The sequence below is a fragment of the Pagrus major genome, chromosome 5 (assembly GCF_040436345.1).
Source record: "Pagrus major chromosome 5, Pma_NU_1.0".
Classification (NCBI taxonomy): domain Eukaryota; kingdom Metazoa; phylum Chordata; class Actinopteri; order Spariformes; family Sparidae; genus Pagrus; species Pagrus major.
The window spans coordinates 20,114,156-20,129,651 of record NC_133219.1 but is presented as its reverse complement, the minus strand read 5'-3'; the positions used below and the strand labels follow the sequence as shown (position 1 = coordinate 20,129,651).

General features: G+C 40.0%; 1 protein-coding gene across 1 annotated transcript in view; it reads right to left on the bottom strand.

Moving 5' to 3' along the window:
* The window catches only part of ksr2 (kinase suppressor of ras 2), an 89,211-nt gene that overhangs the window by 9,472 nt on the left and 64,243 nt on the right, over window positions 1-15,496 (bottom strand). Inside the window, exons 8-16 of the mRNA XM_073466895.1 lie at window positions 15,337-15,420; window positions 14,940-15,025; window positions 14,314-14,334; window positions 13,925-14,034; window positions 11,509-11,677; window positions 10,340-10,381; window positions 7,579-7,648; window positions 2,174-2,222; window positions 894-1,255 (exon numbers count right to left, since the gene is read on the bottom strand). Of these exons, the coding sequence (XP_073322996.1) occupies window positions 894-1,255; window positions 2,174-2,222; window positions 7,579-7,648; window positions 10,340-10,381; window positions 11,509-11,677; window positions 13,925-14,034; window positions 14,314-14,334; window positions 14,940-15,025; window positions 15,337-15,420 (993 nt within the window). The remainder of the gene's footprint in view (window positions 1-893; window positions 1,256-2,173; window positions 2,223-7,578; window positions 7,649-10,339; window positions 10,382-11,508; window positions 11,678-13,924; window positions 14,035-14,313; window positions 14,335-14,939; window positions 15,026-15,336; window positions 15,421-15,496) is intronic.

The window sequence follows — 15,496 nt, the reverse complement described above, 5'->3', positions numbered from 1 at the left end:
TTTTCATCCCCTTTCTCTCAATTTGGAACATTACCTGAGTGGAAATGTTGGCTGTGTGGGCCAAAACATTTTGTAGTGTTAGGTTTTATCCACACTTATAATCTGTTAGGGGTGTCATTATTCTCCAAATCCACGATTCGATTCGATCTAAACTTTTCTTCTTTTTGCACCAATGGCTGTGCCATTGTTTAACTATGACATCTGGCTTTGTAAAGATCAATAGATCATGGATTTTATGGCCTGACACCTGTTATTTATTTTTTTAAAATTCTTCTTTTATAAGATAGATTTACAACAACACCTTGAATTTATGCTGCTGGGTTTTTTGCGCGTTAGGGTTAGGCAAGTTCCAATAATATTCACCAAAAATAAAGATTCCAGGATTCAATAAAAACAATACCACCATCAGGGGATTCAACAATAAACAACACAAGATCAAATCCCCCCCCTGAACAAACCATCTTCTCAAACAAATCAATAAAGGGTCTCTGGCAATGTTTCCAGTTCTGTTGGGTTTAGTTCTTCCACCGAAAAGCCTGCAACTCCCCTCCAGTTAGTTAGAACTGAACAAGCCTCTTGGATGAGAGGTGAAATGTCTTCAAGAAACTGAAACACATCCTGTTGCCTACGATACAGCAGTCAGAATTACCATGACCTGGATGACTGAGAACCACACGTGTAAACCCTCTTCCCTACAAAACCTATAAAGGATACCTGAAAAAGAAAATAAACCCAACATCTCCACTGCTGTCGGAGTTATCTCCAGTAGCTGGGATGAGTCTGGAAGCTGTCTGGAAGTTCAACTCATAATATACTGCTTTGATAATAGCATTCAACTTTTCTAGTAGAATGTTTATGCAGCACAATACAATACATGAGACTTGAATCCTTACCTGGTGATGATGGCCAGATGTGGTGGGCTCATGCACGCCCCCATAAACAGCACCACATTCTCGTGGCGGGTGTTGCGGTAGGCCATCACCTCACGCTTGAAGGCCTTGAGCTGGTCCTCGTTGTCGCGCTCGATGTCGATCAAGCGGATGGCCACCTCGCCGTGCCAGCGTCCGTGGAAAACTTTGCCGAAACGCCCCTTGCCGATCATCTCCCCGATCTCCAGCTGCTCGAATGGTATGTCCCACTCCTGCAGGAAGATGCTGGTCTGGCTGGCCTTGCGTGGGAAGTTACGAGCCGACAGGAGCGACAGGTTCATCTCCTCAAACTCGTCGCCGGAGTCCTCGTCGTTGCCCTCCTCGTTCTGTGAAAAGGTACAATTGAAATGTTGTTTGGTGGCTGTTGGCCTGAATTTCACAGATTTACAGATTTGGAAGTATGCAAGCTGATTAAAATGCCCTTAAACCACAGAAAGAGGTGGTAAATGCTTATATTCAGACAAATGCCATTCAGCAGCTTGAAGATTACAATCTGCTAAAACCTCCTCCGAACCAAGTAGGAATGTCAGAGGTAAGATACATGCATAGTTGTTTATCTACTGACTGTAATGTCTTGTGCCATCATATTATTTCTGTCCTCATAATTGTAAATATGCTCTCTGTCATCCCTTCTCTCTCCCCTCTGCCTATCCTGTCTCTATCCACTATCATGATCAAAAACGAAATAACAATAAAATGAGAACTTTAAAAAAAATAGCATCTAATTTCTCTCAAGCTGTGTGCCAATAAAACTTTTTACTATTTATGAAAGGGGAAAACAGCCACAGGGGAAAACTGGCAGACTAAGTCTGATTTGATTTTAAATATAATGTACCGCAGTAGAAAAAGCAGGTGAAAGCGACCTATTCAAAGATGCCTGTTGGAATATCATTCAAAGCAATCTGCATCCAATTTTGTCTCAAAATATATCATTGTTGCAGGAACAGCGATGGCGATCAGTGAAGCTGCGTTTCTGTTTCCTTCTTGCTGCTTTCGACGCATAACTCACCACGAGGCTCCAGAGCCGAGCCAAATTATGCTAAATGAGAGAACAACGCAAATGACAAATGCGACGAGTGAAGGTGACAGCTGCATTTTGTCTTCATTTGGACTGACGAGTAATTTCAGTCCGAAATTACTGACAAAAACGTGGAGAAAAACAACGGGATGAATGAAAAGCTTACACTCACATACATCCAAAAGCATCACAAAGGTCACAGTTGGAGATCAAAAGAAGGACTCACGTCTGATGTAGGTTCGACTTCGATTTGAAGTAAAGGGTTGCCCTCATTCCTAAAAGCAAGAAGAAAAAAAGTAGAAATTAATCCAAGAGAAAACAAGGAAAACAAAGTAGGTTTCCTTTCATAAATCCAACTAACGAGCCTGTAATATATTTTTGCTTCACTGATAAAGGTTTTTAAACGCTGTTTTCATTCTTTATTACCCTAATAGAGTGTGACCGATCCGTTTTTGATCTCTAGTTTTCTGATAATGTTGTCTCAATTGATGCCCCCAAAAAGATTTATTTAGTACCAGCTATGTAAGTTATTTAGAGCAGTTATAGTTTCCACTCCCTCTAGGATCAGAGATTGTGAAAGAAAAGTCACTCAGATAACATCTTTTCCAATCAACTTGGGATCTCAGGGCTATTGGAGACTTGAATTACGCTGGATGAGCCATATGGAGCCTTATTATGTTCTTTCAGTTGTTTTTTTTTACATTTCAAAACAAGTTCCCAGCTACTTCAGTTGTTTAGGAGAATGCTGTGTCGCTTCGGAGCTCCAGAAACATTCAGCATAATGTGAAACTTTAACCAACTTTCCATACGCATGGGGTTGAGTTGATAATGACTGAATTTTCATTTTTGGATGAGCTGTTCCTTTTAAAGTATACGTCATTGATTCCAACTCACAATTTAAACTATCCTTTCGAAAAGGATTTAAATCGAGGCGGCAGAACCCGCGATAACATGTCTGTAAAAATAGACCCACAATGCAACTCGAACACCATTCGTTTCATTTTCAAACTTCTAGTCTTCAGCCCCAAATGATGGTAACTCCAGTGACATCACTTGAGGCGATTTTCTTAGATCTGGCACAACTTCCTCTTGAGCTACAAAAGACATTTTTCCACATGTGCAGTAGTACAATAGACTTTGCTGTGTAAAATTGGTGGATTTCTCCTTTAAACTGAATGCACAAATATTTTTGGAATATAGATGTATGATTGATAAATTAACTGTGCATCTTGCGCGTATAAGTGTGTATATACAGATCGATTTAAGATGGTGGTAGAGCTTCACCTGGGACGCACGCCTGTGAGTGGTCAGGGCTGGTCTCTATGTGGACCTTAATGGTTGCAGGCTGTGGGTTGCTGCTCATTGATTACACCCATGTCTGGAATAGTTAAAGAGAACTGAAACCTTGAATCTGCTATCACCGCTGAAACTCTGAGGGACTGGACTCTCTCAACGCTTGCTATTGATTTGAGTCTTTTTGTGTACCAGAACACTTTCACACAATGCAATTAAACTGATTTTGAAGCTGTCATCAGCAAAGACATTCTGTTCAGAATCCCTTTGTTCTTCTTTTTTTGAGGTCCAATACTGAGGCCATTTTAATGACGATGAGAAGAGCCATTTTCAATGGGATTAACAAACTGTTATTGACGTTACAGAAAATAATAGTTACATTTCCCTCCTTGGTTTCCAACAAGGCTATCCTCCAGATTTTATTACCAGCCGTGATGTAGTCCATTGCATCATACACAAAGACACGGCTGCTGTGGTACCATCGCAAGATGGTTTCTTGTTTGTTGATTATTATTAAATAGTATCTAGCTCCTAAAAATTACTCAGTATTTTCATGCTGAGATTACGGGCCTAGAGGCTTTTATACTGTAGATCACCTGCAGTGGTCCACAGGTGGCAAGAGCACATTCACATCTGGACTATACGACACATAAATTAATAAAATGTGAACAAGACTTAATGTAACAAAGGGCTCCTAATTACTGGTGGTATCTTCTGACCGTATTTTTTCTTTTTTTTTTCCATAGTCTCTTTATGAACCTTCAAGTGTGTTTGCGCCCCGAGCCCCTATTAATTTCTGACCCCGGCATGTACACCGTCACCCACACTGTGGGTGCCAAGGACGCGATACAAATGAACCCACTTCTCCTCTTAAACCCACCCTCCTCCGTCCACATAACTGGCTGTGTAACAGCAGCGTGTAACCTCTCACAACCTCTCTGTGGTATATTAACACTGGTTCGGAAAGCAATCGTGGACTCATGGGCAAAGACCACAGGTGAGGCAGTGTATAAAATAATATGTGACTCCTGCGGCGCCAAGGGCTCCTACCAGCGATTCAATCTCTGCTCTAATGAGCGGTACCTGCCGGGTGTTAGGGTCTGAGACAGGCCCTCATTAACCCTGGGATGAGGCCATTAAGGCTAAAAGAAATCTGCCAGCTGCCACTGCAAGAGCATACAAAGATGTGGGAAAGGAGGGACAATAGCATTAATTAAATCAGAGGAATACAGGTTTCATAACTGCGCTAATGTATTCAGATTCGTCAAAAGGTGGAGAGGGAGAGACTGTGAGAGTGAGAAAAGGAAGGAAACTAAAATGGTGAAACTGCCCAGCTAAATACTGTATATAGTAATGAGTGGAGACTTCGGTGATCATGTCTGTTTTTACCCTTTTTTCAAGAGTTGTGTTCATTATCTCATTTCTAACTTTTAAGCCGTTGTGTCAGCCTTCATTCAGAATACACTGGGGTGTATTTTATCAGCTCCTGAGCAGCAAAGGTAAATAATGTGATGCTTCGATTGACTGATCCAAGTGGGGGAAATTGTTTCAACCAACCCCCGGAAAAGAGGTTAGCTTTGGAGTGAGCTAGTGTAAAGGAGAACTGCAACTGTTTTTTTTTTGTGTGACTTGCTGCAAGTTAGTCCAAAGATTATTTCTCTTCAAGGATGAAGAAAGATGTTTCTGTGACTTTTCCAGGCTTGGAACCAACATCTTATACCAAGAATGTAACAAAAACAATCAATCATTGACGAGTAATTTTACATACTCACATGCCTTGTGGATATGTAAAATTCTCAGATATCCACAAGACTGTGCATCTGTGTATATACTCTATATAAACTAGAGGTGTCGATCATAGCAGGATCAGCAGTTCACCTAGTATGTTTTTTTCTCTCTACCCTCACCTACGAGCATGCAAGCAGGACTGAAATCAATTCCTTTAGTGATACTTTTCTATACTTTTTTATTGCTTATTTTATATTTAAACATGTTGTAGCATACAGGTGGCTGGAACTGCATTTAGTGTTTGAGGACAATAAAGCTGAACCTTAAACCTCAAGGAGAATTTTCTTCCTGCAGTATACTTGTAAAAAGAAAAATCAGCATCATCCAGAAATTCAATGACCAAAAAGAAACCTCCAGTGTTGCCAAGTTAAGTGTGCAATTCAACACTATTTTTATAGCCCTTTACCTTTTCATCATAGTGAAATGAGTCATAGGTCAATCTGGATTCGGTTCTGTTGCAACTGACTTTAAGACATAAATGTTTTGGGTCAGAAAGGATTCTCAACTCAATCACCAGAATAATTGTTGGCAACATACGTTCCTGAAACTTTATATTTCTGTACATTGCAACTTTACCTTTCTTCAAGTTCAATTTTCTATCATATGTTGTGACAGTGCCATGCTCATGGTCTGGTTAGGTTTAAGAACAAAAAGCAGTTGGTTGTGGCGAGGAAAAGATTTTGTTTTGGCTTAAAATACCTGGTTTTGTCCCCACAAACACAGCTGGAGATGTCCAGCCTTTCTGTCAAAAATACTGGATGAATCCACCGCCAACCACTCCACCTCTTGATAGTCAGCTCATTAACGTTATAATATGAAAAGGAAATGTCAGTATCATACGGATGACGCACATGCAGTATGTGAACATTGAGTATCAGTGCTTTGCAGCAATGTAAACTGCCAACATTTATTCTGGCAACTGGGCTGGGATTTTTTTGCCCCTTTAATCCAATCCTTTTTCGTCTTTACCGATGCAGCTTTACACAGACGCATCACATTTTGGCAGTTGATTACCTTCTTTAATAGATACTTGGTTTAACTTTTCACCACAAACCCTGTTCCACCGGCCTCTCAGCCTGACAATGTATCAGCATATAGATGGGTTCTTACATTAATGTTATTCAGAAGCTGAAACATGGCCCAAAAGCGGTATCTAAATATAGTGTAGCTAAATAAGCAGAGATTAAAACAGCATTTAAATGTTTACAAACAACAAAATTATACCCAAGGTCCAAGGTTACTAAATAAAGCTACTTAAATTACTGTAATTAAGTCATTTTCAACTCTCTAATTGTACTCTTACTTAAGTATGCATTACACCATGTAATCCACAGTTACTTTTTTGGAGTAGTTTTACTTGTGATTGAGTAATATTTCAGTTAATTAACTATACTCGTACTCAAGGACAGACTTTCAGTACTCTTTCCATCACTGTCATAGCAACATGGGAATTGTAATTTGTTGAAGGCTTGACAACAAACATCGTTTTATCACAGCTGGATCTTCTGTACATTTTGTCTTCACCGACTTTCCTTTTCCTACAGATTAACTGCCGACACAGTTGTAACTTATTCACAATCAGCCTCAGTTTATATATAGAGACCTGACCATGCGTATTTTGCACCTTATGCAAAACTGAAAGGAAAGCTTTACAGTGCAATGGCTGAATATAATCTGAACATACAAAACATGATTATGGTAATGAATGGAGCTCTACACCTCACACAATAACCTTCTATTCAAACACATATGGAGCCCAGTGATGTATGCATGTCGTTACTTGTCGTCCTATATTTTCTTCCGCTTCTTATTATTTCCAGACGTTGCTTTCCATTTTTTTATCTCGAAACTGGCAGCTGCTGGAGCATGCTGGCATGAAGACATCAAATACACCTTTTATAAATCCGATACATCACTACCATATACTGTCTCATGCCCTTTACTTTAATTCAAAAACTCATAAGATTTGCCTTCCTCTATCTAGGACCTTTTCAAGACTCGTGTTGATATTTAGAAAATAAAATTAACAGTGGCATTATTTGCTATTGATTAAACCATTGCAATCTATGGGTGCAGTCCATATTTCATCACAATTGACCATCCACCTATAGATGGAGGTTCTTTTTCCCGTTTCTTGTGATAGATTGATATCCTAATCTAATTAACATCTGGGTCGAAAGGCATCTCATCACTCCTCCTCCTCTTCCGGTTGTTTTCCCGTGACCACTGGCTTCCTCAAAGAGCCAGTGGAAATCCAGTTGGCATCCCAAGTGTAGCGTGAACTAAAGGCCATGCTAACATTAGTCTCTGAGTATACGTCATGTCGGCCCTCGCATTGAAATTGTCACCCAAATATCTGTGCTCCAATAAGTTTGACTCGGCCTTTGACCAGCAGCCACAGAGAGAAGGAGGAGAGGGAGGAGGAGAAGAGGGAGCATGCAGATAAGACGAGGATAACTTAGAGAGACATGTGCTTGATTAAGATCAGTACATTCTTAATTTATTTAGAGGTAGACATGTGGTTTTATTGAATTACTTGTTTATACTCACCCTGGTTCAGACAGGACAGGGTGCAGGATGACCTGCGGTGCTCTGCTTGGGGGAGCTTCTGGAGCAACATCTGGAAATAGAAAGAGGCAGAAAATGTCAAACCAACAAATAAGAATAAGGTTGCATTCAGTATTAAACCATTTTAACCTGGTTATTGTTGCTTTATGTGTTTTAGACAGGAAGTGGAAGATATCAGCTACAGAATAGGTAGCATAAATGTGACTCCACAGTGGATACAGAGATACCACGTAGAGACAGGAAAAAAGGTGATAGGTCAGCTTGGGCATTTCTGATTGTAAAGAACGGCTCAGGAGCCTTTTCAGTGACACACAAATGCAAATGCAAAGCAAAGCCATCTCCACTGCAAACCTTCTGCTCACAGCTATGAAGACTATCCATTACATCTTGAAAAAAATAACTTAAATACGGCGATTGCATGGAAGGAGACAAGGTAAACCTTCCCACAGTTGCTCATATCACTTAATTAAAGTAATCACACAGTTAGTGTGGGAAACATAATTAGAGCCTACCCACGTACGATACAACCGTCTAGTGCTGCAGTGGTGCTGTTAATGGATGAAATCGGATGCTCCAGTTAACCCTTTGCGTCCAGAATGACCCCAATTTTAGTCAGGGTTTGCAATCTTCCAAGGTACCATGGGGTACCACACCTCCCTCTGAAACACTGCTTAATGCCATGTAAGAAGCCTGGGGCCAGATGCACAAAGACGTAAAGTTGCATGTTGGTTTTGTCAGTTTTGTTAAACTGTGTGTGTTCTGTTTTATAAATCTCAGTCATTGTAGAACTGGGTGCACGAGCCTCATTTCCTCTCCCACAGTGGAAACGCCCATGAACATCTGTTTGCATATCGATACCGGCACCCACTCCACCACTCATTAGACCTGTCAGTGAAAAAAAGTACAACTGATTGTGTCACATCAGTACAGCGCCATTACGCACAACCATTACGTACGGCTGAGGCTATTTATATCATCTATACCACTAAGTAATCACGTTAAGTAAACCAGTTAATGTTTGGGGAAAATACATATTTTTTTAGTGTACATGTCGTTTATGCATCTCGTCCAAGGTGTCTTAAATATAGTCTCCACTACATCTGGGGTAGTCATCTAGGTAATTCCTATAAAGACATTGCCTGGCTGACACCCTGAAAATATTTTTTATGAAACCCACTTTCTTCCCACTTTGGGATTTGTGTTGGTCACATTGGTACATTTTAACACGTACTGGTGGTGTGTAATCAAAAAAACCCTTCTGATTAACTCGATATCAAATCCCTTGTTGACAATTATTGTTATCATTATTCAATCATTGACATGATTGAATCAACAGCAGCAAAGTAAACGTACTTTATGATGAAAATGTATTTTCAAAGCACTTTCTGCTGACAGGATGCTTAAATCAACACCATTTTATCGTGTATTTATTTCTCTATGGTTTGCATTAGACAACAGCAAAGACAATGTTAGCTGTACAATGGAAAACACTCATGTTTTCCTCACCAGATTGAATCACAATGTCCCTTTTTTGACATTATTTTTATGGAAATACAATCAGTGTAGATTATGCCCACATGGTGTGAAATGTGACACTGGCTCTGTGGTATCAAGAGAAACAAAATATATGCGCTGATATATACCAACATGATATGCTGTACTATCACAGTATGTGTCTTTACAGCATGTGGAAAAACATTTAACTTGATCACCATAAAAGCACATACAGCATGTCACATTATCAGAGAAAGGGAGAACAGCAGGTTGGATTCTCTTTTCTATTCTATTCTTGATGAGTAAGGTCAGCTGTTGCGTTGTATCTTCCTCTGAAAGCCATCAGAGAATTCTCTGCCACGCTTGCCACCCGTGTTGGCACTTCGACAATTTGTGACACAAAATGGGAGCCACACAAAAAAAACCATTCCCTTCGTGGCACGGTGCATTAGTAGCTGGCACCGTCGCATCACAGCGAGAAGGACGACCTTTTGTTTTCTGTGTGGAGCCTGCATGGATGTTCGCATGGATTTACTCCAAAGACCAGCAAGCCGGGAGGATTGGAGGCTCTAAATTGGCCAATGGTGTGATCCCTGTGACAGACCTTCCTACTTTTTACCCAAAAATGTAACCTGGGATACGCTCGAGCCCCTTTTGAGACTGAAAGCATGCACATGAAATAAATACATCTTAAATAATACTGTTATTGACCCGTGGATGGCTTATGTAAATGATTTTTGTTTCCTTTTCTAAACAAGATGTTGTGAATGCGGCATTAGCTCCATTTACAATGTAATGGTTGTAGATTGATTGGACTAACAGCAAGTGGTAGCGTGTAGCCATGTTGTTATGCAGCCCATTAAGGTAGGCGAAGACAACAATATGTGTGTCTACAATAAATCAGAACCTGGCTACCATGCTGCAAGGTGTATATTTATGCATTTCCAAAAACCTTAATTGCACCTCATTGTTATCCTCACACCACTCCAGGTTGTCTCGGCTGTAATAACCTGCCAAATGAGCAAAGACTGTGTGGTACATGTGTGGGCAAAAGCAAAGAGTCTGGGCATTGACAAATCATTAGGAAGCCCAAATGAGACAAGCAACGAGTGGGTGTAGGGGCCGAGGCTTGAATCAGGCCATGGTAAGCAGATGAAAATTACCCTCCAACATCAAAAGAGTCCCCCGCCTCCTTACTTATCCTGGGCTGGTTGCAGTGCATCATGGGTAATGATCAATTATTACTTACCAGGAAAGATGAACTGCTGTTTGAATTTGAAGTAACTGGAGGCTGTGGAAGGAGACAAAAGAAGAGCTGGAGTTTGATCTGAAGGAATGTGGACTTATGTCAGTATTTATACTGTGAGACACACTTTTGCTTCACAGCACACATTTAAAGAACTATTTCTGAACTAACAGCAGGCTTTTTTAGCACAGTCTTTACACTAATTAACCTGGCACGCTGTACAGGCTGCAGTACTGTATCTTTATTTTCAGAATAAATTAGGCTACTCATAAACACCATTAATTTATGTACAAGTTATAAGTTAAGCACATGAGTTGTTCTGGGACAGTTTTTATGAAGAAAAAAAATAGTTGTATTAAATATAAAATTGTTCTGTTTTTTGGGGAGCAATCAGTCAATTCTGGTCCTGACTGATATATTACATTATTGGATGGATTGTCTTTAAATTTCAAGACATTTTTGGTATCCTGCAGCTTTCGTGATCCCCTGACTTTTTCCGCTAACACCACCATTAGGTTGACATTTGTGTTTTTTTTGTCCTATCATTGTTGGATGGATTGCCTGAAATTTGGTACAGACATTCACGTTCCCTTCCAATTGGCTCGAAGCAGCACTGTAGTAGTATAGCCTAAAGTGCCTTGCTCGACTGCAGACTATGTCTTGTTTGGCTTTATGTTAGCAGCTTTTGCACTACTATTGTTTTTCTTTTCTTACTTCCGGTGAACCATCATTGGACACCTTCCCGGAAAAAAAGGTGTGAAGGTTCCTTTCTTTACCTGTAACATGCGTACATAGAAAGACTACATACCTGTGACTGCACATGTGAGACCAAGTCACATATGTGCCCTTGTCTTGTTAAATGCACCAGAACCTATCAATCAAACCTATCAATCATAACCTTGTTGAGCCAGTCCTGTATAATAGCAAGCTCACATAACTGACTCTCTTTTTGCATAGCAGCAAAAGCCATATGAGTTATTGGTGCCTGTTTGCACTGTAATTATGAAAGACATACGAGTTACTTTACAATGAAGAAAAATTCCAATGTAATGATCATGACACAAAACCATTAGTTACAAGAAGTGTCTTTTTTCCTTTATTCCCATCTCATTTTTGGACGTCTATCTGAAAATTTAAATTTGAGTGTTTTCAGGTCTTGCACATTCTAATACCTGTCAAGTTGAACTGTTTCTGTTGCCGTGCTGACTGTGGGGAGGGATGTAGTGGTGATGGGGGCGTCGCACTGCTGGGCAGGGGAGGAGCTGGGGAGGATGGGGTGGAGGAGGTGGTGGATGAGGGATTACTGCTGGAGTCTGGTTGGTACGGGACTGGGATGTGATCCTGAGAAGAGACAGAAAAGAGAACGGTCAGCAGAAGCTTTACTTGAACCTCAATACTGGTGATTTTGCAAGTTTTAGTCAGCTTGCACTACTTATTGTTGTCCTCTTTATGAATCATACCACAAGTTTCTAGATTGATTTTCTACCTTCGAGGCAGCACTTGGTTTTCATTAATTTCAGTACAATATGAAAATCAACTTGCAGGGACTTGAAAATTGCCTGACAGAGGTAATCCATCACAGTGAGCAATATGCTGGCCTTACTTTTTTGACAAAGTTACGTTATAATCGTGTGGAGCTGCAATTGCCAACAGGAAGCATTTTAAAAACTCCCATCAGTGGTGCATTAAAGGATGCTCCAACATCCCCAAATATAAAGTTTGCTAAAACTGAGAAACACTCTCAACATATTTGAATGTAAATGAATCATCTTTTTGCTGTGACAGTTTCCACCTCCTTCTAGGTTAATCACAGCCGCTCCAGCCTGACCTCCAGATCTATTCCAATGAGCTCCTCACTTATCTGTCACATCTGTTAACAGATTTTGACTTCTGTAAGAGGTCTCTTTGTTAAAAAAGAATCATTTTTACATCCCCCACGACTGTCTAGACTCCACTCCAATTTCAATTCAAATATTGGCTTAACGCAGTGATTTCATAATGGAGTCTAATCAACCACAAATAATCACTTCTATTCAGGAAAAGCACTTAATTAATTACATAGTCTGAAAATGTAATCCAAACGACAGAAGCAGACATTACAGTAGTGTTGTGGAAGAAATTATAGATTTTCTCCTCTTCGGCAGCCAAGTCTTGAGTCTTAAACATCAAAGCATCATTGAATGATGACAATAATATAACAAAAATAATCAGGACAATCTAATGGATTATCTTCCTGGAGCAAGTTTCAAGTCTCAGCAAGTTGATTTTCGCAGCCCACTGAAATAAAGCCAAATCGATGGGTGCCTTGAGGGTGGGCAATCAATCTTAATATTTAGGTTTTGTTTTGAGGAATGGTCTGGACTGATGTAAAGTATATGCAATTTTATCTGCCCAAATAAGTTTGCACTTGAACTGGAAATTATCATCAGCCCCAGGAAGCAATAAATCATTTGACAAATGAAAGCAGAAAGTAAGAGAAGTCATATTTATCTTAATCCAAACAATCATATATTCACCAAGCTGAGTCACATGAGAGATTACGAAAGGTTTAGAAAATATCCTGCTCTAAAAAAAACCTGGGGTCAAAACGGGAAAATCTCCTAAGCTTGTGTAACCACAGACCTTATTTCAGGCAACTAACCGAAAACTCATTCAAATTTAATTGACTGAATGTCATTGACTTCAAGAATAAGTGCAACAGTGCAAACTTATTTCCACGTTTTAGGACTCATTCCTGCGGCACTTTATGCAGAACCCAACAAGCAGTAGCTCCGAGTTACAAAAAGAACCGTAAGCACACACTACAGTGGACTAATTCCACAAAGGAATCAAAATGCCTCCTTAAAAACACAAATTAAAGTCACAATAATCAGTAATCCAAAGGTGCAGTCCGACTAATAAAATTCAAAAGCAAGGGTCTGGGACGTTGTTTTGGATGAGAGGCATCATCATATCATGAGCACATATCTCAGGCAGTGGATCATAATTCATTAGGTAAAGGAAGTATCTAGCTGTGAGTTAAGAAAAATGTATCTTGATGATTTCCACTTCACTTTCCACATATAACAAAACACTATACTATGATGTCGTCATGTTAACATATATGATGTTGAAGCGTATCTCGTCTCCACAATTACCTACATGGCAGTTTGAAATTGCAGAGAACAGCAAGACTTTACAAAAAGATTTCCACATGATCTGGTAATCCTTTAGCATCAGAAGTCGTGTATTTGTAAAGGTCTTATTTGTGTTTAGTGTTATTTTTACACACGTTTTCTTTCTGAGCATTCACATTTGGTTCACAAGATTCCCATCACTGTGTTACCACCACAGGAATCCTGTGATAAACTTTCTTTCTTCCCTGGAACTGAGAAATTTTTAGATGTGCTGCAAAATATCCAATGTATGACAACAAATCCATCTGTGCAAACATCAATACTGCTGAAGATATTTTCGTACGGTTTCATGATCCCCTGGGACAGACAGGATGACTCATAACCATTTTCCTGCCCCCAAAAATGGAAGAAATGTAATATGTAGGACAGGTTACACACAGATTGTAATACACGGTTTATTTTTATTACTTACCTTGTTGATTTTGTTGGTTTTGGGGAGCGTCTGACTGATGTGCAGGTCTGTGTACCTGAGCGGGTTGTTGATGTCACATGGCACTGATTCGGTCCGTACCAGACGAGCTACTATAGAAAAAAAGCACACAGGAACAATGAAGCACTGCGGGAGACTGAAATTAAACAACACTCGCCTAATAGCTTTAGGAAAATTAGAAGAAATTCTTTATCAGGCCCTGCTTCTCATGTGAAAATGAACAAACTGCCCTTTCTTGAACACCATCCATTTGTTATCGCATACAGACACTTCATTAAAAAAAACTTTCCTGAAGCAAACTATGTCATTAAGAAAACTGTCACTTTCTCTGACTAAAGCAGGGTAGAAGAAGACTAATTAGTGTTCTTTACCTTGAGTTGTTCCTTGGTGGTCTTATTTGGAGGAGAAACGGAGGCAGGGCGGGAAGAAGAGAAAGGACAGAAGAATCTCAATTCTGATAGCAGATAATGGGAATTTTTTCAGTTCAGTCTGTGTCAGTACAAACGGTGCATGACGCAGTCACTTCTGTCAAACCTAAGTGGCTTAATTAATCAGCAGATAACCTCCTATCTGTCACAGGCTCTTTAACTTTTTTAAATGAGGCCTCGACTGAAAACTGAGTTCGGTTTGGGATAGTTTTAGTAATGGCCAGTGTTCAAAAATAAATATCTGTCAGCTAAATTAGACATTATATTACTTTTGTTAACATGATGATGAGAAGTAACAAGCCGCCCGCCCACAAAACCACGTGAGTCCTGAATGTAGGCAAAGCTAACAGCAGTTAGCTGGCAGCTCGGACACAACATGTAAATCAGTCAACTTTGGGATTATTGGAAAGCCTGTTTATCATTACAGAGGGGCACATGTCTTCTTTTGGGAGAGGCTTGTGTCAAAGTGCGTTCAACTTAGCGCCCTCAAATAAGGTAAGGAGGCATCCACACAAGCTGAAAATGCTTTAAGAACCGGAGTTCTGGTGAGTTGTGCAGTCAAAAAGTACCTTTGAGGGATTCTCGTCCGCCTCGCTGTATGATCAGTAAATGGCAAGGTGGGGCTTCTTTGGTGCATTTGTTGTGGCACTTCAGCCTGAGTGCACAAAAAAAGGACAGGAACTTTCACAGAGTGTTTACTTGTTGTTGTTAGATTATTTACACAAGGATGAAACCGTTGCAAAGTGGGAGCATTAACATGTAGAAAAACGGACAAGAGATGCTAATTGCTAATTTATTCAAGTGACATGAAAACAAAAGAGTTCATGTCACCTCGAAAAACTCAAAAAAAAAAAAATCAAAAGGGAAAAACAAACAAAAAACAGGCAAGAGCCCACACTAACTTAATGAGAGATATCTGTGATCAGACACAAATCAGTACAGTCGAAAACCAGTGTCGGTACCTACTTGCAGTTTTTACATTTCAGTCCAAACAACATTCCCTTTCCACATACTATGCATGTCTGGGACATCCAGTACTTTGTGGAAAACCTGCAGGCAAGAGAAGAGAGAGGGAGATAAGGCTGTTAAGTCATGACATCACTTTCGGCTTGCACATCTACCATAT